General features: G+C 37.7%; 1 protein-coding gene across 1 annotated transcript in view; it reads left to right on the top strand.

Annotated features, from left to right (window-relative positions):
* ZNF704 (zinc finger protein 704) overlaps nucleotides 1-24,350 on the top strand; it is a 215,144-nt gene that overhangs the window by 36,419 nt on the left and 154,375 nt on the right. Inside the window, exon 2 of the mRNA XM_036998321.2 lies at nucleotides 14,670-14,911. Coding sequence (XP_036854216.1) covers nucleotides 14,670-14,911 — 242 coding nt within the window. The remainder of the gene's footprint in view (nucleotides 1-14,669; nucleotides 14,912-24,350) is intronic.

Below are 24,350 nucleotides of genomic sequence, written 5' to 3'. Positions count from 1 at the left end.
TTTAGTATACATACACACACACATATACACACATGCATGCACACACATGTACATGTGTATATTTTACTATTAATCCCTTGCACTGATGAAAGCTAGTTGAAAAAGAAATATTTTTGAATGAATGACTGCATTCCAAGCAAACAATCTTTACAAAGGTTTACTAAAATAATTTTATTTCTTATTATCACTGGGAAAAAGGAGACTGGTGTATGTGTGGGCTGGAATAAATATTCAAGCTTTAGAACTTTTATATTTTTTGAAATCTCTTATACAACCTCTTTTATAAAGATTTCCATGAAAATGATCTTTAAATAAGAAAATTAAGAGGTGCTTTAGTTGGGAATTAATATATTACCATACACTTAAAAATTGTGTGTTATACAGAGATACAGAAGGTGTTTATATAGTGTCTATCACCTGTCTGCTGTTTTCCTGGAAGAATGTACATGTTTCTTGTGGTAAACAACTTACTTGCCTTTTGAAGCTAGAAAATGAAGTATGGTTTATTCATATTCTTTTTGTATAATATCCTTCAGATAGTCAACACATGAACAAAAGACTTCAACTTTTAAAAAATGGAATGTTTGACCTTTGACATTCACAAACATTAATCATTTGCTCTGTGTAGGGTCCTGTGAAAAGTGCTATTTGGCTGCCAGCCAAGTTTAATTTCTTATTCAGGGGATGTTAGGGCCACAGGGCTGCATTTATAAGGAGAATGTTAGAATATGAAGCCTATAAAACTGTTCACAAAATCCTACCTCCTATAATTTGTGTCTTTTAAAGTACTTAATTAAATGATATCACTCTAGAATACACAAACTAATACAAAGTTCCTACTTTACTAAATTAGTAAAGTTTATACTAATGCAAAGTTCCTGTTTTTAAAGAACTATAATTTGGGTTAGTCCATAGGCCAAATATATAAGGAATACTGGTGGGAATTATTCCTTCTATATGATTTACAGCTATAGGTGCATTTTAGCAACAGCCAAAGTAGAGTTGTCTTTTGATTCATTTCTTGCATTGAGGATGAAAGTAGATGTCAGCAGGTGAGAAGGTAAACATCTATTTGGCTTGTTATCTAGTTTTCAGGCTTGCCTTCTGCCTCTGTTAAGGATACTCTTGTAGGATCCCAATGATTTGAGGAAGATTGCTATTGTTGTGGAACAAGCTCTGGGACATAGAGAAAAGCAAGGAATGATGTGCCTTCTCTGAGCACTTCCTCTTCCTGCCCATCTTTCACTGTGGTTCCTTTTTCCTATGCTTTCTTGAGTGAGATTAGAGCTCAGGGAGTGGGATGATGTAGACAGTGGCCACAGACATTGATGGTGCCCCACTGGGCTCAGTCCAGGCAAAAGCTTTTAAGAGAGTGAAATGGGTTTCATTATCTCTTCTTAGTTTTATTGCTATTTCTATTTTTCTTATGACCCACTTCCCACTCAAGGCTCCCAGAAGCCTTAGCTACCTCTGACTGCCCCTGGTGGCCCATACTGTTCTCTTAGAGCAGAGCCCTATGCTCCCCCAGGGCCTCCTTTTCTGTATATTTGTAGTCCTGTTTACACACTAAACCTGTGTCAGATTGCAACAGCACTTGGTCTTTCATTAACCATCATGTTGGATATTAATCACTCTCACAAACTAATTCTCAGAAAGTATTGCCAGAGAGAAAGGACTGCAGTTCACTGCTTATTTACTGTGCATCAGTCACATTACTAGGTATTTCCATTTGATCCTTTCCACCAACCTATTATCCCTGTTTTATAGATGAGGACCAGACCTTGAAGTGCAGAGAGCACTGGGATTTGATTCCAGTTTTATATGATTTCATACAAAATAGACGCCTTTCTAGGATATTTATAGTTTAACCAGGGATATTGGGTTAATGATATAAATATGACTTAACCCTATTGATAGAATTTGTGGCATCAGTCTTAGCTATTGGGATCCTTCTGGCACCTTCAAGTGTGTCACATAGATAGTTGCCTACTTACATGATAATTTTAAAAATTTAATAGTTATAACTAAGAACAATAATTTATTAGCAATAATTTTATATGATATATTAAAGTTAGAAAATCTTGTTTCTTATTTATCTCAATGACATAGAGTTGGGGGATTTAAGAGTGGAAGTAGATTGATTAGGTCAGAAGGTATTATAGTAGTCTACATAAAAAATGATGGTGGTAATAAGAATAGAGACATGTACATAGATTAAAAATATGTATTGGGGGTAGCAGACAGAGGAGGCTACAAAGGTAAAAAATAATAGAAATCCAGAAACATATGGTGGTGTGGCAGATACTGTAGATCGGCTCCCTCAACACCTTTGTCATCCAGTTCTGTGTTTTTTTTCCTGTGCTTTGTAATCCTTTGTTATTTTTTTCTATGGCCAGAATTACCAGAATAGCTTGCCACCTGAGTTCAGTGTGACTTAAGTTTTGCCCTGGCCAGGGCACCCCAGGAGGTGTATAACAGTAGGCATGAGTAAGACAGTGAGCAGGCAGCATGTGCAGAAATGATCTCCTGGCAAACACAGTGCTGCAGGGGCATCTGTCGAGGAACTTCTATCTTTCAGTTCCTGTTATCATGGGATCCAAGTAGTGAGGGCAGTGCTGAGGTACTTTGGCTAGTCTAGACTTGTGATGTGGTTGGACTTTTCTCCTGATTATGTGCAGTTGTCCTGTTGCACATCCCAGCCTGACTCTCCAGGCTTCTTGGAGATTATGAGCTACCAGTAACTTACTTTCTGCTAACTAGGTAGAGAATTCTGCTGTCTTTTTGTGCAAATAAGATTTTGGACTGGCCCTGCTATAATAAGCCAAGAGAAGATGATGCTTCAGGAGGCTAATTGTGTTTAGTACTGTTGAGAATGAAAGGTGTGTACTTATTAAATACAGTGATACATAGTTCACTGTGAATCTAGCAAAAGCATGACTTTCTTGTATTTGGGGAAGTAGAAATCAATTACAATAAGTCAAAGAGTAAAGCGGAGATAGCCTATGCAAACATCTCTATTGATAACTTGACTGTGATGGTGAATACAACAGAGCAATAGTTGACCAGGATCAGATTTTTAAAACAAGTTTTTTTTTATAGATAAGAATACTGGGCATGCTGAATTGCTGATAGGAAATGTCCATTTGAGAAGAAGGTATGGCAGATCTGTGAAGTGAAGGGAAAGATCTGTGACACCCTGAGTCAGTTACATGACTTCTTGTGTCTTAGCTTCCTTACCTGTGAAGTTTGGTTAACATCTCTTAGGATTCCTTGGGATTGGAGTGAGATAATGTGTACGAGGAAATCTTAAATCAGCATCTTATACCCAGAAAGAGCTTAATAAATGTAGCCATTATTAATATTGCTACTACTACTATTACTGTTACTATCTTCTGTACACTTTTGAGTATTGTGAATATGCAATAACAATCACTTTTGTCTCCTGATTTTGTAGATCTTCCATTCAGCTCTTACAGGTTGGCTCCATTGCCATATTGTCATCAATTACATTAATTAAGTAAACCTTTATCAAGCACCCAGTATGCATAGATCAGGTGTCTAGAATACAAAACTGAACAAAACTCCTTCTCGGCCTTGAAGTAGCTTCCAGACAAGTAGAGGAGAGAGAGAGATAAGGCAATAAACACTTTATACTAAGTTTTATATTTTATCATCAGGGTTCTAGCAGAAGCAGAACCATTAGGAGATGTGAATGTGTGTGTGTGTGTGTGTGTGTGTGTGTGTTGCATTTATTGACTCACTTCTACATATATGTATACACACACATTTGTATATTTATTATAGCTGACTAAACAAGCCTAAAGTCCACAGGCAAGAAAGCAGGAAGGAAGGATCATGAGAAGGCTGAAACCCCACGAGCACACGTTTATCTTAAAGTCTTCCTGCACACATCTGTCATCGGTTTAGCCCAGTTCTTCATTGAGCCGTCTATCTTCTTATGAAAGACTATTAAAGTGGGAAGTATTTCTCACTCATATTCCCATCTACTCTCTTACATACCAGTTGGACCTTTATTTTAAAGAATTAAATTTATTCTAATGTGTACTGCTTAATTTCCTGAATATACTCTAGCTGCATTTATTAACAGATTTTATTTAGTCATCTGTGCAGCTAGTAAAAGTAATTGGCTGACTGTGAATTAACAACAAAACCCAAGCTAAAATGTGAATTCATTTGTTTCAACTTTAGTTTTTAATTTCACCTGCTGTTTACTGTTCAAGGGAATGATAATTTTATTTTAAATGTACATTAAGGATCAACCCTTAGCAACTAATATTCTTTTTTAGGTAAAATCTGCTCCTTAATCTGCTCTGAAAATTAAAGAATTTGAGTTAGACTGTGGCAACCACTGATGAATTTGAAAAGCTATATATATATATATAGTTCTTACTGCAAAAGGAATTCAAGGTGTTGAGTTTGATAGTCCAACTCTTTTTCTCTCAAGAAGTTAAGACTAGCTTGGGTTTTATAAAAAAGAAAGGTGGAGTGAGGTGGGTGTGGTGGAACTGTGATTATGGGGAGGGGATTCGAAGCACAGCAATGTCTGTAGCTGGTGCTCCCAGGTGTAGACTAGGACTGGAAGCAGGTAGGGGCTAAGGCAGCTCTCAGGCCCCAGGTCTGTCTGAGGATCCTCCTACCCTCGGTTCCTATTTCTCACCAGACTCTGCTCTGCTCCCCTCCTCATTCTAACTGGTTTCCTCTATTTTTTCATGTGCACGTGGCCTGGCCTCGTCCCTATTGCTGTCACTTCCAGCCACCGTCACTAATTGACGTCAGTTTCTGGGTCTCTTATATTCCTGAGAGAAAGGATTCCCTTGGCCCAGTTGTGTCCAGACAAATTGTGCATTATAATCTTCAAGACCTGATTTATCCTTTTATTTATATGTCTCAGAACTATAGTCTTCAACTTACCAAAGTTTTATTCCAATCACTTTTGGGAAATGTGTAGTTTGGTTAGAGAAACCGTGTTTTAAAGTCTGATTTGATTCCAAGGTCAGTGGCAAATAACCATTTAACTCATGAAGAAAATGAACTCTAACAGACTGCTTGAGTTCCCATGAATCTCCTCTTGTTGTTATGTGTGTGCCTAGGACTCAGGCCAGATGGGGACAGGGAAGCTCAGAGACTCTTAGTGGAGGAGGAGCAGGGACTTCAGAGGGATAGGGGACAGGCTGAGGTAGGGGGTGTAGAAAGGCTCTGTGAAGTTCCTGGTCTCCGAGTAAGCCCTATGTTTCAGTGCAATGGACAGAGTAAGGTTCCAGTGACAGGAGACTGTGGGACCCCTTCGGGAGAGGCCCCAGTGGGAAAAGGTCGGAGACAGCGATGGTCTGTGCTGGGCCCAGGGGCAGCAGCTCCTCCTGGCAGTGCAGCGAGGCTCTGTGTGGCAGTCACAGCAACTGGGATGGACAAGTCTTCCATAGGTCACTCGTCCTTCAGTAAAACAACTGTCTGTACTCCTTCAGAAAGAAACTACTGAGAAAAAACTTTAACTGAGGCCTGAATTCCATCTGTATAAAATGGTCACTGTAGACAAAATGTGGGAGAAATAAAGATGACACTGATTATCATCGTTATTGTTCTTGACTATAAATGTTAGAATTCATTGGAAGAGTAAGTGGGCTGGACTTGCTGTGAGCCACAGGCAGGGAGAGGAGGTGTTCTGGGCACACCTGGGACCAGGCTGCCCGACGACCTGCCACTAACACTTTCTTCCCTGGAACCTCTACCCCCAGGAGTTCTGCCTTATTATCTCTCTGCAGGCTTGTTCTGGATTAACCTGGTGATATTTGTTGAAGGAAGTTTCAGCGTTCCTTCACTTCAAAGTAAAACAAATCGTATTTTCTCCATAGATTTCATTATAAAATAAGGATTGCATTCTTGGAGATAAAGTCCTCCAGAAAATAAAATTGAATACTTTATAAGGAACAGATTAAGCTGGTAGCTATCCTGTACTTACTCTTCACCTATTTTTTTCCCCAAATTATAGCATAATTCACTATTTCCTTCTTGGTAGCTTGGGAAATTTCTTTTACATAAGAATTCTATGGGATTACATAAGGAATTCTATGACCGTACCCTGTGCAGCTCTAGGAACTTGGAATCTATCCTCCCTAGACTCTTATTAATACATGCTACCATATAGCACACATGATCCCCTGGAAACTCTTTCACGTGTTTATTCCCCAAACACTTATTGAGGATGCACTCTGTTTCAGACCTTCTTCTAGGTGCTAGGAAACATTATTACACAAAACAAAAATGTCTGCCTTCATAGAACCAATATTCTAGTGGGGCAGCCCAAACAATAAACATAAATAGTAAATTATACAGTTATAAAATGATGAGTACTCTAGAACAACAGTGTAGGATAGATTTGGGAGATTAGGAGTGGGAGAGGAGCATTACAGTTTTAAATAGGGTGGTCAAGATTGGCTCCACTGGTCAAAGACTGAATGAGTGAGGAAGCAAGAAGTGTGGTTATACGAAAAAAGAACATTCCTGGAAGATGAGGCAGCCTGTGAAGAGGCCCTGAGGCAGGGTGTACCTGGTGTGCTGAAGGCCAGCAAGAGTTGGGGGAGAGGAGAGAGGGAAAGAGAAGGGAGGAAAAAGGAAAGGGAGAAACAAGGGTAGCTGGGGTTAGAACAAATAGAGGCCACTGCAAGGACTTTGACTTTTATTCTAAATGAAATGGGAAGCCATTGGAGGGTTCTGAACTGAGGAGGGCCATGATTTGGTTCTGGTTTTTAAAGGGTAAGGCTGGTTACGGTTATTGAGAAGGAACTGGAGGGTGGGGAAGGAGGGCCAAGGATGAAAACAGAAATCCAGGCAAGAGATGACAGTAGCTTGACCAAGGTGGTAACTGTGGAGGTGGTGAGAAGTGATTGGATCCTGGATATATTCTGAAGGCAAAGGCCACAGGGTTTTCACATAGACTGGATGTGATTGGTCAAGCTAAACTTTGATTTATGTAATTAATATGAGCCTTTCAAAATTCTGTATACTGAAGTTAAATCCAATAAAGTCCGCCCATTCTGATATTGACAACCCCTCTCTCCTTAACTTTGTTTAGAAAAAAACATACAGGTGATTTTAACTGAGCTTGAATTTAATATTGGACTGTACAGAAATAGGTATTTTTATTCAGGGCTTTTCAGAAAGGATTTTTAAAAACACTCAGGCTGTGTTTTCTCACTTGCATAATGTTAATAGAAGGCTTGAAACTTCAGCCAAGTAATCTTCCACCAAAGATTTTTGCAATAACTTTCCTGAATGTGCGGATGACTAATCTGCCAGTAAGCGAGCCAAGTCATGCTTTGTTGAATATTAAATTGTCAGGATATCAAAGTTAAAATGTGCTGTGGTAAACCCAGCATTAACAACGATTGCTGAGATAGTGCAGTTGTATAATTGGAATGCCCGGTGCCAAAACCTAATACAGGGTTTCAACTCCATCATGCTGAGTTTTACTTCTCACCCCATCATCACACCGCCAAACTAGACTGATTTTCATCTGCTGGTTACTCTGTCTTGGTATAGAGAAATAATGTACTCGAGGATAAAGCAGTCAAAAAACACTTCATTGGTTTCAGAGGTCTAAGGGAATAAAATAATCAAGGGACTAGGTATTGGAAGCAATTGTTTTTAAATTATTTCTGCTACAGTTATTCATTAGGACTGGAAAGATTTGCCATCCAGCTTATTTTTCTGTTTACCTAGCATGGAATTTGAAGAATTTAATCTGAAGTGAGGAGTAGAGTTCTGTTGGCTATTTTTGGATAGAGTTTATATCAGTTGACTCAAGAGTGTGATCCTTCTTTGACACTTAATGGTAATAATTTAAATTCATTAAAAAATCAATTGTTCTTGTTATTAATATGACCTTTGCTTCTTTTGTAACATGCTTTAAAATCTGTGGTCTGATTACATGTTCCACTGTGTAGTTGACACATTATTGTCATCAGTCACTGCATATGTAGTGTGTATTTATGTGTTTTGAAAGCAGGTTTTTAAAATAAATCCTAATGTGAGTAAACACAATCTGAAATAGGAAAAGTTCTCTTAGCAAGTTTACCAGGTGTGAAACTGTGTGATTTCCTGGGGTAAACGGAGGAGTCTTAAAGAGTTGCTCTGCCAAGTGGACCACTCACTGCCTCCCACGGTCCACGGCTTGCTCTTCAAAATTGTTTTTGGCTGTGGCCTGAATTTCATTCAATTTTCCAGAATTTCTATGCCACTTTCTTACAGAAAGCCCCCAATGGCAAATGGGTTGGCTTCTGCAGATTATTCCTGGAAACCCAGTGAATCTCCGGAGCCAGCTCCTCAAATCTTACTGGGTTGAGATGAGTAAGTGAGGACAGCTTCCAAGCATGAGTGGTGACACATGCTTTTTGGCATCTTATTACTGTAAATCCATAGAGAGGGTGTTAGGATTAAGGTGGCCTGGAATGCACTTGAGCACAGAAAGAAGTAAGGATTGATCAAGTGGGCTGATGTTAGAAGCCATTCTCTTTTCTGATGCTCTGTTAGAATCCTTCTATGGAAACCAGATGTTTTTGTATTGAGAAAAGCTGATGAGCTTCAGTCCCTCTTAGAAAGTGACATCCAGTTTACAAAGGACAGCGTTTAGAGAAATTCAAGATTTAAATAGATACTGTAAACTTCTTGTTTAAAAAATTGCAGTTTCCCCAAGTATATCATATTTATACATACTCTGTTTACCTTCTAGGTAAACAAGCTGTGCACTGGAATAAAAATTTTGAGTTTTATTTGTCAGTAACTCAGTAATTGGTAGTATCCTCATATAATTGAACACTGAAGCTTTATTCCCTTGAAAGAAATTACAAAGGAAAATGCAAGTGTCTGCAATGTGCTATATATGAAGGACTTCTGTGTTGGGTAGGAAGAAGGAATTCAGTGGTGGTTATTTTAGTACAACGACTGAGAGATGCTGACAGCCAGTGAAAAAATGCAAGTTGATGTATTATTTTAAGTAATTCGGTTTCCCTTTTCATATATGCATTATATACTAATACCTGAAAGGTAACAAAAGAAAAAGTATAAGTTATATAAATGCCAGATTCTTGAGAAACTTAATTATATAAAGTAATATGTATCTTTCCATAATGAAATAGTAGCTTCATAAGTTTTAAAATACCGAACTACTCATGAACATGGTAAAAATTACAAACAAGATAGAAAGCAAAATCAGCCTATAAATCTGCTCCCAAGGAGAACTATTCTTAACATTTTAGATTGTCCTTTCAGAAATTTTTCTGTCTTTGTGTATACACATTTCTCCTCCCTGGCATATTACATATACTCATTTGGGTTTCCTTTTTCAACCAGTAATATTAACTGTCTTTCTAGTTCAATAAATACAGAGATTTGTCTTTGTTTTTAACCGTACATTTTATCTGTGCATATGTAAACCTAAATTTATTGATGGATGTTTAGGGAGTTTGAATTTTTTAAATATTATAAGAAGTTCTGTGATAAATATCCTTGTGTACTTTTCTAATTTTCCCTTCAGAGGTAGAATTGCTACATCGAAGTGGTACATAATTAAATTGGCTTCCAGGTTGGCTTCCTACAACATGTATAGTCCCACCAATAGTAGTTGAGTGCCAATTCCTTCCTATGTTTACCAGCACAGAGCATTATTCCTAATACTTTTTTGTGACTCATTTTAAAAAATTATCTATTTGAATTTTTTTAAATTTAAAAACTTTAAAAAGTAAAAATATACCATAACCTGACCATTTACATATGTGTATGTACATATCTAATTATATAATAAAAGAAGTGAAAGCATCCTCTTGGCCAGTTCAGTCTTCCATTTCGTAAACTACTTTGTTTTTTAAATGCAATCAAATCATGCAGAACAAATTAGTCTGCATCTTGTCTGTTTCTCTTAATAGATCATAAACATGTTCCTTTTAACAGATTGTGGATATATTCCGATGTCCCTTTTTTAGGTACTTCATGGTATCGCCATTGCTCCATACTTTGTTCCCCCATGAAGAAAACTTTGTTTGATTTCACAATTCCAGCCTCCAGAAGTCATTCCTACACAAATCCTTACAGAAGTGCATAAAGATATATGGGTACATATACAAGGATGTTCATTGTGACTTTATTTTTAATAATGAAAAATTGCAAAGTACCTTAGTGTCTGTTCAGAAGAGATTAGTTAAAAAATATGATCTTGTGAAATGTTACAGTATTCAAAATGCTTTAAATGTAGATCTATTAACATGAAAAGATGCCCATGATTTATTATGAAGTGAAAATACTAGTTGCAGAATAAATACATGTGGTATAAGCACACTCTTATTTAGACAGTTCAAACCAGAGAGATTGGTTATTGAAAGCATTTTAAGTAATTTGAATTTTTGCAGTTGATTATTAAAAGCTGTTCTGTCTAGAGGTTTGCCCTCTTTGGGAAGGTTGGGAGGAGAGTGGGGAAAAATAGAAAGTTTTCCCCACTTTGTTTTTATATACATTTTCACAAAATTTAAATGGCAAGTATGTATTTTGTAGTAAGTGAATATTTTTAAAAATGGAAGTAGATTTAAACTCTACAAAAACAGTGAAAAACAAAATTTAAGTGTTACTAGGTAATCTCTGAGATTTTACCTGCTTAACAGTTTATGGGTCCATAGAAATACAATTAAGTAGAAAGTAGTAAATGTTTCTTGTAGGTACAAAACGTTTCATTCACAATGTGGATGAAGAGTCAGAAGAAGAAAAGAGGAAGGAAAATAAACCATGTGGTTAGGACAGAGTTAGTTGGAAGTAGAAGTGGGTGCCATTGATCCTGGTTCTGGAGGAACACAGAAGAACTCTAATTTCCCTTCTTCGATACAGCACTATACATATTTCAGAGTAGCTGTGTGAGCCATAAGCCTTCTTTTTTCTATACAAAATATTCCCAGTTCCTCCCCATAAGATCCTTTGCCATTCTGATCATCGTGTTGTTTATTCTGGTTTGTCAATATTCATCTTGAAATGTGACAACCAAAATCAACTACTACTGCCTCCCAACTTCCAGTCCCATTAGTGTGGGGCACAGTCAGATTAATCTTTGTATGAGAGACACTTGCAGTTTGTTGGGTTTTTTTATTTCCAGTCTTAGAGGATTCCTAAACCTCTGCCTTGTATTTTCTCCTGGAAATTACTAGTCAACAGTCTCACTGTTTTTCTTCATTATTTGTCATGTAGGGCTGCTAGAATTTTTTTGTTTGCTTTTACTTTTGGCTGTCTTCTGCCATTGAATCCTTTGCCTTTATATGAGCTGTAGCATTCTCAGATTGCTTTTCTCTTAACAAAAAAAAAATCAGCTCTTATAAGTCACATAATTAATTGATATCAACTTCAAGAAAGGAAGCTAATGTGGCCCAGGCCCCGTATGTCACTAGAAGAACTTCCTTTTGTCATCAGGGCATTGTGCAAATTTGGGGAAAAAGTAAATAAGGTTGCCCTCTGGGCAGATGAAGTACAAGAAATTCCTATCCAAGTGGATGAATTAGAAAAAAGTCCCCCTTCCATGATTTAAGAAGACTGGGAACTTGGCTTGAGTGGGGACTGGACCTTAGCCCCCTCTTACTAGTATGCAGGATGTAACTGCACAGCTGCAGGTAGCAGCCTTGGTTGCAATATCACCTGTGTTCCCAAAAGAAAAAGAAGAAAAAAGAAGAAGTACCCATAGACTTTGTGGCTGCCTTTTTGCAGCAGTTTCTCAATTTCTGGTCTGGGGGGTTCTTGGGTATACACCTTCCAAACCAGTTACATTCATCCTGTTGTGAAAACACAGTTCAGTGTTTTTAATAAATCTATGGTACTGTTCAAATATCATTACAGTAGTTGTAGAACATTTTCATTGCCCCAAAAAGTTCTCTGTTGCCCATTTACTATCAGTTCCTATTCCCACTGCCAGCCCCAGGCAATCACTGATCGACCTGTCCTTACAGATTTGCCTTTTCTGGAAATCTCACATACATGGGATCCTATCTTCCTTTAGCTGCTTTCTTCTGCTAATCTGGAGGTACAGTAGCTGCATGTTGGTCCTGTGTCCCATCTACTGCTGCTACAAACCCTTACTCATCCCTTTCTCTCCATTCTGCCTCACAATTCAGACATGCTTACTACCTCCCATCCTAGAACATTCTTCCTTGTCCAACATCCTCTTCAGCCACCACCATTTCTGAGGCCATTCCTGAGCCCAACTTCTCAAGATCTGACTTCATGTACTCTCTCCACTCTTGTCTCTCCTATAAACTCTCCTTTTAACAAAATCCTTTTAATATGTATCTTATTTGAATAAAAAAATAAAAAGCATATGTATGTATGTATGTAAACTTTAAAGCACAGTGATATAGTGAACATCTACACCCACTTCTTCCAGCAGCTTTACAAACAATGGCACACTTGACTCAAAAATATCTTAAATCTCTTACCTACATTCGTTTTGTCTTTGAACATTTCTACTCATTTTAATTCCACTTTTTAAATGAGGAGTCTGTGCTAAGTAGTTTTTGCAGTCCATAACATTGTTAAAATTCCTTGATTACTGTTGAGAGATTAATTTTTTGTGTAGAATTTATTATAGAAGATGTATAGCTTACATTGTTGAATATTACTCTAATTTTTTTATGAAGTCTTGGCTAAGAACATGACATTCAATTATAACAACGTTTTTGTAGGAAATTTATTCTCCCCTTTATTACTTTGCTTTAGATGCTCGGGTTTTTTCCCCTAAATTTTCAAAGCAAAAAGCTAAGTTTCTCATAATGTTTTCCCTGACCCCACATCTCTGGGTGAAATTCATTTAACCAGTTCAGTTGGCCCCAAGGGATATGGATGTCAATAATTGTCACAACTTAATACTAATGACTAGTTAAATATTTAATTAAAGAATACTTGACACTTAGGAAGAAACTGTTTATAATCACAAAACCAGACCTTTGTTTTCATCTTCTATATCAGGTGCTTAGCATATTCCTGTTCTAACATAGGTCGGGAGTGAACTATTATGGATGTAAAAAAGAATGTCTCCCTCTCACTCCCACCTCCAGGCAGGAAAAGTTACATAGAAAGTGATTAGTGATGAATTTTTAAAATATTTGTAATTACATTTGTCAGTTTCCAAACTACATTTTTATTGAACATTCACTACATTTTTGGAAGTTTAAAGTATTTTCTTATCTTTTCTACTGTGTAATGATGTCATTTAAAGAGCTCTTACAAGCACTAAAAATTTTCTTGTACTCTTAGTTTATTTCATTAATGCATTCTAAGAAATAGGGTAACTTTTTAATGAGTTACAAGTAGACCAAAAGTGGTTGGCCATTTTCCTGTGGAGCTGGGGCGAGTCTGATGGGAACATCATGGCAGGGAGATCTCTTCTCCCTGGCAAGTGTGGGCCAGGGAAAGAAGCTCAGTTTAGAATTCCATGTTCATATGAAAGATACCTTCCAGTCAAGTGGTTTCCAAGGCACAGGGCACCATTGGGCTCTGGAAATTCACATGGTGGGCAGCTTCTGTGACTCCAACACACATATACCTTTTTCCCTCAGTTTGAGAATTTCTAGTCAGTATCATAGTTTATCAGTCTGTGCTATTACTGAACATACATATTCTCATTTTATTCTGGAAATGCCTTATTTTTGTGGCATTAGCTTCTAAAAATCTAGATCTATTTGATCATATTCCTTGTGCTTTTATTTCCAAGAAGATTAAAGAGAAACAAGTATATCTTCTATTTAGGTACATGAGGGAAGATTTACTGACTCCCGTGAACTAACTGCACAAGATGAGGGAACTGTCATATGGACCTGTGAAATGTCTTAAAGGCGTGCATATTTGAAACACACTCCACTGATTAGTGAGGTTCCAGGTTACCAGATGGTCTGGCTCTTCTTTGTACACTTAATACTTTAGCAAGTTTGCTCCAAACCTCATTTACAATACCAATCACTTTGCAAAAACCTTTAACTTCAGTCTCCTTTTTCAGTCATCACAAATTCTGAAATAACCAGATTCAGTTCCCTGGGGTTTCATTTTATATTTGTCTTAAACCTTAATCATCATTGCATTTAGTCAAAATAGGTAAGACAAATTAATATGATCTTTTTATTGTCTACTAATGAAAAGATTTCATTAAGATTTTAACTGCTGTAAATAAAGGATAAAAAATAATTCTTCATGAACTGAAGAGTATGGCTAAGATCGGTATTCACAGTCAAAGATAAAGCTTGGTTTTATATTTATAGCTCTCTTAAACATAGCCAGTGTGAAATATTTAAGAATTTATTTACTTACTTGATTTCTTAGTTGTAGAAGACAAAATAATGATGTCTTAAATTTTTAGATTTTCTTTTTAGAAGTCACGTGCTTCTTTTTGTATGCTTGAAAGGCTTCTCTTGTGTTTGTGCTGCTTCTTGTTTGTATTATGACAGACAATGCATCAATTGTATATTACTTTCTAGTATCAGTTATTTTATTTATCCGTTACATTTTTTCCATTTAAACTATATCTTCCAGGTGATCGGATGGGAGACAGTCTGTTATCTCTCCTCACAGCCATCTGCACATAGTCATGCAAAGCTAATATTTTGTGTGACTAAGAAATTTTATGTTTCATTTCACAGGTGGGAAGCATTAAGCGGGAAATGACCTTCACGTTTCAACCAGAGGATTTAAAACGTGATTCTAGTAAAAAAATGTCTCACCAGCACTTGTTCCCCTTGGCCATGGAGGAAGATGTGAAAACTACAGACACCAAAAAAGCCAGCCGAGCCATTGACCATGAAAAAGAAAACACTCGCTCCATCTGTCTCCTTGAGCAAAAACGGAAAGTTGTCTCTTCCAATATTGATGTCCCTCCATCAAGGTAAGGGAACATTAGATTTTTATATGTGTCTGCTTCAAGAAGTCAATGGGGAGTATGTACAGTCTCTGCTATAGCTCTATAAAGTATATGGACTTAAGAAGGGTGTTTTTGCCAAGAACTTTTTACTATTGTTTGTGTGAAATAGAGCAGGTGGCCCTGCTCTTCAGAACTGGCTTGGAAGCTGCAGGATTTGTAACAACTATAACTCTAGAAAAAATGTTTTATTATATTTTAGCATATAAATAGTAAAGGTAAAAGAATAAATGTGAAAAGAAAACATGAAATGTAGGACTGAGCATAGCCACTTAAAAGCAAGGATGCTCAGGTCTTTTGGTCATGAGTTAGAGAACTATAGATGCAGGCCAAATTCAGCCCCTGGCCTGTTTCTGGGTGGCCTATAAGATAAGAGTGGTTTTACATGTTTAAAGGATTAAAAAATGAAGAATTTGTGAAAGAGATCATAGGTGGTATGCAAAGCCTAAAATATTTATATGTGACCCATAGCAGAAAAAGTTTGGTGATCCCTGGGTTATAGTATGATAATCCTTTTAAGACAGATTTGTCTTAGAACTGGGACAAGAGAGTTTATCTGAAACACCAAAAAGTTTTGTCGCATGATAATTTTACTTAAATCACATCTAGTAACATTGAAATAAAAGATAATACTATGGCAGAATGAGAACAGAACACTAGTGTAAGATACATGCTAGACCTTTTATTTATTTCTTGCTTATCATTTATCTCACCTAGGATGTTAAGTAGCACATTGGCTGGGATTTTAGTCCATCATGTTTGTGCTGGGGATAGCACTAGAACAATGCTTAATTATATACCAGGGGCTCAAATATTTGTTGGATAAAGGAAAGAAAGGAAATGCTGTAGTATGAAAACTTAATGATTTTTTATGTGTGTACCATATTTTGTTACCAAAAAACATTTATAATGAAACTTCTTAAGTAATTGTTTGAGAAGTCCCGCATTTGTTTGACTGGTTTCTGGAAAGCTAACTAACTAGAAAAATAATATCTTTGGAAAGGGAACAAATGTTCTTTTTCTACCTATTTATTTAAGAATTAAAAATTAGAATTTCATTTCTTTCTATATTAAATCAAGAGTGTCTTCTCTAGAAAATTACATATTTCCTACCAAATTTATCAGACTTTCTAAAATTGTAGGCCTCTTTGCTTTCCTTAACCTTTAATTGAAAATTTTTCATAATTATTTCTATTAGTTGGAATTATTTGTCTTTCTTATTTTTTCATATAAAGTACATGTTAAATTCTTTAGGGTTAGTTCCTTAACTGGGGGTTCATTGTGAAATGTTTGATCATACCCTGAGTTCATATTTGTTAGGTGGTTGACTCATAGGAAAAATTATATGTTAATTTGTTTTATTTTTTTCCTTAGTTTACCGGGCAAGAATTAGACTTCCCCATGTCAAATGGTTTTGTGCACTTGCAATTCTTATTCTACATAAGGACTTACTCTACATAAAGTTTTCATTAGACTATTTTATGTTAAAAGGCCTGGAATTGATCATTTCAAATTTCAACTTGTTTTTTTTTTTGTTTTTTGTTTTTTGAGGGGGCATCTCTCATATTTATTGATCAAATGGTTGTTAACAACAATAAAATTCTGTATAGGGGAGTCAATGCTCAATGCACAATCATTAATCCATCTCAAGCCTAATTCTCGTCAGTCTCCAATCTTCTGAAGCATAACGAACAAGTTCTTACATGGTGAACAAATTTTTACATAGTGAATAAGTTCTTACATGGTGAACAGTACAAGGGCAGTCATCACAGAAATTTTCGGTTTTGATCACGCATTATGAACTATAAACAATCAGGTGAAATATTAATATTCGTTTAATTTTTATACATGATTGATATGTGGATCCCACATTTCTCCCTTTATTATTATTATTATTTTTATTTTTAATAAAATGCTGAAGTGGTAGGTAGATGCAAGATAAAGGTAGAAAACATAGTTTAGTGTTGTAAGAGAGCAATTGTAGATGATCAGGTGTGTGCCTGTAGACTATGTGTTAATCCAAGCTAGACAAGGGCATTAAAACATCCACGGATGCAGAGGATTTCTCTCAAAATAGGGGGGGTGAGGTTCTAAGCCTCACCACTGTTGATCCCCAGTTTCTCACCTGATGGCCCCCCTGCTACTGTGCCTGTCTTAGGTTGTTCCTCCCTTGAGGAATCTTACCCGTCTCTGGCTAACCAGTCATCTTCAGGGGCCATACAGGGAGATGTAAAGTTGGTAAGTGAGAGAGAGGCAATACTGTTTGAAAAAATTAGCTTTTTACTTCTTTGCAAATTTATGCCCTGTGGCTTTTATGCCCAGCATTTGTCTTGAGGTATCTTTACCACTTGGAAGAATTATGATACTCGGTAAATTCGATATGAGGCACGAATTCAATCAAAGGGTTGTAATTAGGAAGGAAGAAGAAAAGCTATAGAGGAAGCAGATGGAAGAAAACATGGGAGGATTCATTATTTCTTTGACATATCTTCTTGTAGAGTAACTTAAGCATGCATAGGTTTTAACTACTAATTAAATTGTGCACACACATTAACATAATAGGAATACAGTTACATAACCAAAGCAGATCTATAATTACCAGCCATCTCCAGTGAAGCCAAGAAAACCAGTTAGGCATCCTAGGCATTTGTGAAAATTTGTATATGATATGATGGATATTGTCCAACTGTACTTGAACAGTCTGAGAGAAATCAGACAAATTAAAACAGCCCATTCCTGGGAACTGTTCACATCCCATATGTTCTTTTAACAGTAGATAGTCTGTAGTCATAAGATTTTGGAGCGCTACAACTTGCACTTCTCCTAATTCTTGGTTGAGTTCCAACAGTATAGATCCAGTCAAATTTGTTGCTTTAATGAAAGCACAGGCCAGCTTAGATATCTCCTTCTTCATTCCAATGGCAAGTCCAGGAACTGGTGGGATGGATGCAGCTACACCTGCAGCATCGCCTGGATCTTTGTTGAGGTTTTTTGATGATCATCTTCTGGTATGACTCTTCCAGAGAGTGCTGATGTTGGAAGTTCTTCTTCATATCATATCTTAGTTCATTTTCTCGGTAGCCAAATTAGGCTTTGATCCTCTGTATAGACACAAACAGACCCTTTCCCCTTACTTTGATATGCCCTTTATACCATTGTGTGGAACTCATTGTAGGTCACCACACAGGAAGTGCTTTTTTTTTTTTTATCATTAATCTACACTTACATGATGAATATTATGTTTACTAGGCTCTTCCCTATACGAGGTCCCCCCTATAAACCCCTTTACAGTCACTGTCAATCAGCATAGCAAAATGTTGTAGAATCATTACTTGTCTTCTCTGTGTTGTAGAGCCCTCCCCTTTCTCCCTCCCCCCATGCATGCTAATCTTACTACCCCCCTTTCCCTTCCCCCCCCTTATCCCTCCTTACCCACCCATCCTCCCCAGTCCCTTTCCCTTTGGTACCTGTTAGTCCATTCTTGAGTTCTGTGATTCTGCTGCTGTTTTGTTCCTTCAGTTTTTCCTTTGTTCTTATACTCCACAGATGAGTGAAATCATTTGGTATTTCTCTTTCTCCGCTTGCCTTATTTCACTGAGCATAATACCCTCTAGCTCCATCCATGTTGCTGCAAATGGTAGGATTTGCCCTCTTCTTATGGCTGAGTAGTATTCCATTGTGTATATGTACCACATCTTCTTTATCCATTCATCTACCGATGGACATTTAGGTTGCTTCCAATTCTTGGCTATTGTAAATAGTGCTGCGATAAACATAGGGGTGCATCTGTCTTTCTCAAACTTGATTGCTGTGTTCTTAGGGTAAATTCCTAAGAGTGGAATTCCTGGGTCAAATGGTAAGTCTGTTTTGAGCATTTTGATGTACCTCCATACTGCTTTCCACAATGGTTGAACTAATTTACATTCCCACCAGCAGTGTAGGAGGGTTCCCCTTTCTCCACAGCCTCACCAACATTTGTTTTTGTTTGTCTTTTGGATGGCAGCCATCCTTACTGGTGTGAGGTGATATCTCATTGTAGTTTTAATTTGCATTTCTCTGATAATTAGCGATATGGAGCATCTTTTCATGTGTCTGTTGGCCATCTGTATTTCTTTTTTAGAGAACTGTCTGTTCAGTTCCTCTGCCCATTTTTTAATTGGGTTATTTGTTTTTTCTTTGTTGAGGTGTGTGAGCTCTTTATATATTCTGGACGTCAAGCCTTTATCGGGTCTGTCATTTTCAAATATATTCTCCCATACTGTAGGGTTCATTTTTGTTCTATTGATGGTGTCTTTTGCTGTACAGAAGCTTTTCAGCTTAATATAGTCCCACTTGTTCATTTTTGCTGTTGTTTTCCTTGCCCGGGGAGATATGTTCAAGAAGAGGTCACTCATGTTTATGTCTAAAAGGTTTTTGCCTATGTTTTTTTCTAAGAGTTTTATGGTTTCATGACTTACATTCAGGTCTTTAATCCATTTCGAATTTACTTTTGTATATGGGGTTAGACAATGGTCCAGTTTCATTCTCCTACATGTAGCTGTCCAGTTTTGCCAGCACCATCTGTTGAAGAGACTGTCATTTCACCATTGTATGTCCATGGCTCCTTTATCAAATAGTAATTGACCATATATGTTTGGGTTAATTTCTGGAGTCTCTAATCTGTTCCACTGGTCTGTGGCTCTGTTCTTGTGCCAGTACCAAATTGTCTTGATTACTATGGCTTTGTAGTAGAGCTTGAAGTTGGGGAGTGAGATCCCCCCTACTTTATTCTTCTTTCTCAGGATTGCTTTGGCTATTCGGGGTCTTTGGTGTTTCCATATGAATTTTTGAATTATTTGTTCCAGTTCATTGAAGAATGTTGCTGGTAATTTGATAGGGATTGCACCAAATCTGTATATTGCTTTGGGCAGGATGGCCATTTTGGTGATATTAATTCTTCCTAGCCATGAGCATGGGATGAGTTTCCATTTGTTAGTGTCCCCTTTAATTTCTCTTAAGAGTGACTTGTAGTGTTCAGGGTATAGGTCATTCAGTTATTTGGTTACGTTTATTCCTAGGTATTTTATTCTTTTTGATGCAATTGTGAATGGAATTGTTTTCCTGATTTCTCTTTCCATTGGTTCATTGTTAGTGTATAGGAAAGCTACAGATTTCTGTGTGTTAATTTTGTATCCTGCAAATTTGCTGTATTCCAATGTCAGTTCTAGTAGTTTTAGAGTGGAGTCCTTAGGGTTTTTTATGTACAATATCATATCATCTGCAAATAGTGAGAGTTTAACTTCTTCTTTACCAATCTGGATTCCTTGTATTTCTTTGTTTTGTCTGATTGCCATGGCTAGGACCTCTAGTACTATGTTAAATAACAGTGGGGAGAATGCGCATCCCTGTCTAGTTCCCGATCTCAGAGGAAATGCTTTCAGCTTCTCGCTGTTCAGTATAATGTTGGCTGTGGGTTTATCATATATGGACTTTATTATGTTGAGGTACTTGCCCTCTATTCCCATTTTGCTGAAAGTTTTTATCATGAATGGATGTTGAATTTTGTCAAATGCTTTTTCAGCATCTATGGAGATGATTATGTGGTTTTTGTCTTTCTTTATGTTGATGTGGTGGATGATGTTGATGTATTTTCGAATGTTGTACCGTCCTTGCATCCCTGGGATGAATCCCACTTGGTCATGGTGCATGATCCTTTTGATATGCTGTTGAATTCTGTTTGCTAATATTTTATTGAGTATTTTTGCATCTACATTCATCAGGGATATTGGTCTGTAATTTTCTTTTTTGGTGGGGTCTTTGCCTGGTTTTGGTATTAGGGTGATGTTGGCTTCATAGAATGAATTTGGGAGTATTCCCTCCTCTTCTATTTTTTGGAAAACTTTAAGGAGAACGGGCATTATGTCTTCTCTGTGTGTCTGATAAAATTCCGAGGAAAATCCGTCCAGCCCCGGGGTTTTGTTCTTGGGTAGTTTTTTGATTACCGTTTCAATTTCTTTGCTCGTAATTGGTTAGTTTAACTTTTGTGTTTCTTCCTTAGTCAGTCTTGGGAGGTTGTATTTTTCTAGGAAGTTGTCCATTTCTTCTAGGTTTTCCAGTTTGTTGGCATATAGGTTTTCATAGTAGTCTTTAATAATTCTTTGTATTTCTGTGGAGTCTGTTGTGATTTTTCTGTTCTCATTTCTGATTCTGTTGATTTGTGTTGATTCTCTTTTTCTCTTAATAAGTTTGGCTAGAGGCTTATCTACTTTGTTTATTTTCTCAAAGAACCAGCTCTTGGTTTCATTGATTTTTGCTATTGTTTTATTCTTCTCAATTCTGTTTATTTCTTCTTCTTTAGGCCTCATTTGTTCTTCTTTTTCCAATTTCGATAATTGTGATGTTAGAGTATTCATTTGGGATTGTTCTTCCTTCTTCAAGTGTGCCTGGATCACTATATACTTTCCTCTTAAAACTGTTTTCGCTGCATCACACAGAAGTTGGGGCTTTGTGTTGTTGTTGTTGTCATTTGTTTCTATATATTCCTTGATCTCTATTTTGATTTGTTCATTGATCCATTGATTATTTAGAAGCATGTTGTTAAGCCTCCATGTGTTTGTGAGCCTTTTTGTTTTCTTTGAGAATTTATTTCAAGTTTTATACCTTTGTGGTCTGAAAGGTTGGTTGGTAGAATTTCAATATTTTGTAATTTACTGAGGCTCTTTTTGTGGGCTTGTATGTGGTCTATTCTAGAGAATGTTCCATGTGCACTTGAGAAGAATGTATATCCTGTTGTTTTTGGATGTAGAGTTCTATAGACGTCTATTAGGTCCATCTGTTCTAGTGTGTTGTTCAGTGCCTCTGTGTCCTTACTTATTTTCTGCCTGGTGAATCTATCCTTTTGGGTGAATGGTGTGTTGAAGTCTCCTAAAATGAATGCATTGCAGTCTATTTCCCTCTTTAGTTCTGTTAGTATTTGTTTCACATATGCTGGTGCTCCTGTGTTGGGTGCATATATATTTAGAATGGTTATATCCTCTTGTTGGACTGAGCCCTTTATCATTATGTAGTATCCTTTATCTCTTGTTACTTTCTTTGTTTTGAAGTCTATTTTGTCTGATATTAGTACTGCAACCCCTGCTTTCTTCTCGCTGTTGTTTGCCTGATATATGTTTTTCCATCCCTTCACTTTTAGTCTGTGCATGTCTTTGGGTTTGAGGTGAGTTTCTTGTAAGCAGCATATAGATGGGTCTTGCTTTTTTATCCATTCTATTACTCTGTGTCTTTTGATTGGTGCATTAAGTCCATTTATATTTAGGGTGACTATTGAGAGATATGTACTTATTGCCATTGCAGGCTTTAAATTTGTGGTTACCAAAGGTTCAGGGTTAGCTTATTTAGTATCTTACTGCCTAACTTAGCTCACTTATTGAGCTGTTATATACACTGTCTGGAGATTCTTTTCTTCTCTCCCTTCTTATTTCTCCTCCTCCATTCTTCATATGTTAAGTGTTTTGTTCTGTGCTCTTTTTAGGAGTGCTCCCATCTAGAGCAGTCCCTGTAAGATGCCCTGTAGAGGTGGTTTGTGGGAAGCAAATTCCCTCAGCTTTTGCTTGTCTGGGAATTGTTTAATCCCACCATCATATTTAAATGATAGTCATGCTGGATACAGTATCCTTGGTTCAAGGCCCTTCTGTTTCATTGCATTAAATATATCATGCCATTCTCTTCTGGCCTGTAGGGTTTCTGTTGAGAAGTCTGATGTTAGCCTGATGGGTTTTCCTTTATAGGTGACCTTTTTCTCTCGAGCTGCCTTTAAAACTCTTTCCTTGTCCTTGATCCTTGCCATTTTAATTATTGTGTGTCTTGGTGTTGTCCTCCTTGGATCCTTTCTGTTGGGGGGTTCTGTGTATTTCCGTGGTCTCTTCGATTATTTCCTGTCCCAGTTTGGGGAAGTTTTCAGCAATTATTTCTTCAAAGACACTTTCTATCCCTTTTCCTCTCTCTTCTTCTTCTGGTACCCCTATAATACGGATATTGTTCCTTTTGGATTGGTCACATAGTTCTCTTAGTATTGTTTCATTCCTGGAGATCCTTTTATCTCTCTCTATGTCAGCTTCTATACGTTCCTGTTCTCTGGTTTCTATTCCTTCAATGGCCTCTTGCATCTTATCCATTCTGCTTATAAATCCTTCCAGGGTTTGTTTCACTTCTGTAATCTCCTTCCTGGCATCTGTGATCTCTCTCTGGACTTCATCCCTTAGCTCTTGCATATTTCTCTGCATCTCTGTCAGCATGTTTATGATTTTTATTTTGAATTCTTTTTCAGGAAGACTGGTTAGGTCTGTCTCCTTCTCAGTTGTTGACTCTGTGATCTTTGTCTGCCTGTAGTTTTGCCTTTTCATGGTGATAGAGATAGTTTGCATAGCTGGTACAAGTGACAGCTGGAAGAACTTTCCTTCTTGTTGGTTTGTGGCCTTCCTCTCCTGGGAGAACAGCGACCTCTAGTGGCTTGTGCTGGGCAGCTGTGCACAGAAAGGGCTTCTGCTTCCTTCCTGGCTGCTATGGAGTTTATCTCCGCTGTTGCTGTGGGTGTGGCCTGGCTCGGGCTGCTGCTCCAAAATGGTGGAGCCCTGTTGGAGGGGGAGCGGCTGGGAGGCTATTAATCTCCGTAAGGGGCCTCTGTGCTCCCTGCTGCCCAGGGGGTTAGATTGCCCAGGGAACCCGAGATTCCCTGCCTCTGGACTAAGTGTCCTGCTCTGCCCCTTTAAGACTTCCAAAAAGCACTCCCCAAGCCAAAACAACAGCAATGAAAAAAAAAAATTAAATAAATAATTTTTTTAAAAGAAAAGAAAAAAAGCACGGATTTCTTTGTCCTCACATGCCGGTCTCAGGCACTCACTCACCGGTATTGCTTCCCTGTTTCCCTAGTATTGGGGTCCCTGTCCCTTTAAGACTTCCAAAAAGTACTCGCCAAAAAAAAAAAAAAAAAAAACCAATGGCCACTCCCGTTTCTTTGTTCTCCAGCATCAGCCTCAGGCACCCACTCACCAGTCCTGCCACCCTGTTTCCCTAGTATCCAGGACCCCATGCATGCACTGTCTGTGCTCTGGTCCGGAATCCTGGGGCTGGGTGTTTAGCAGTCCTGGGCTCCCTCTCCCTCCCTGCTGACTCCTCTCCTCCCACTGGGAGCTGGAGGGAGGGGCGCTCAGGTCCCGCCAGGCCGGGGCTTGTATCTTACCCCCTTCGCGAGGCGCTGGGTTCTCGCAGGTGTGGATGTGGTCTGGATGTTGTCCTGTGTCCTCTGGTCTCTATTTTAGGAAGAGTTGTCTTTGTTATATTTTCATAGATATATGTGGTTTTGGGAGGAGATTTCTGCTGCTCTACTCACTCCGCCGTCTTGGCTCTGCCTCTATCAAATTTAAGGTTG

This window comes from Manis javanica, chromosome 2, assembly GCF_040802235.1.
Source record: "Manis javanica isolate MJ-LG chromosome 2, MJ_LKY, whole genome shotgun sequence".
Classification (NCBI taxonomy): Eukaryota; Metazoa; Chordata; class Mammalia; order Pholidota; family Manidae; genus Manis; species Manis javanica.
This window is presented reverse-complemented; position numbering and strand designations above follow the sequence as displayed.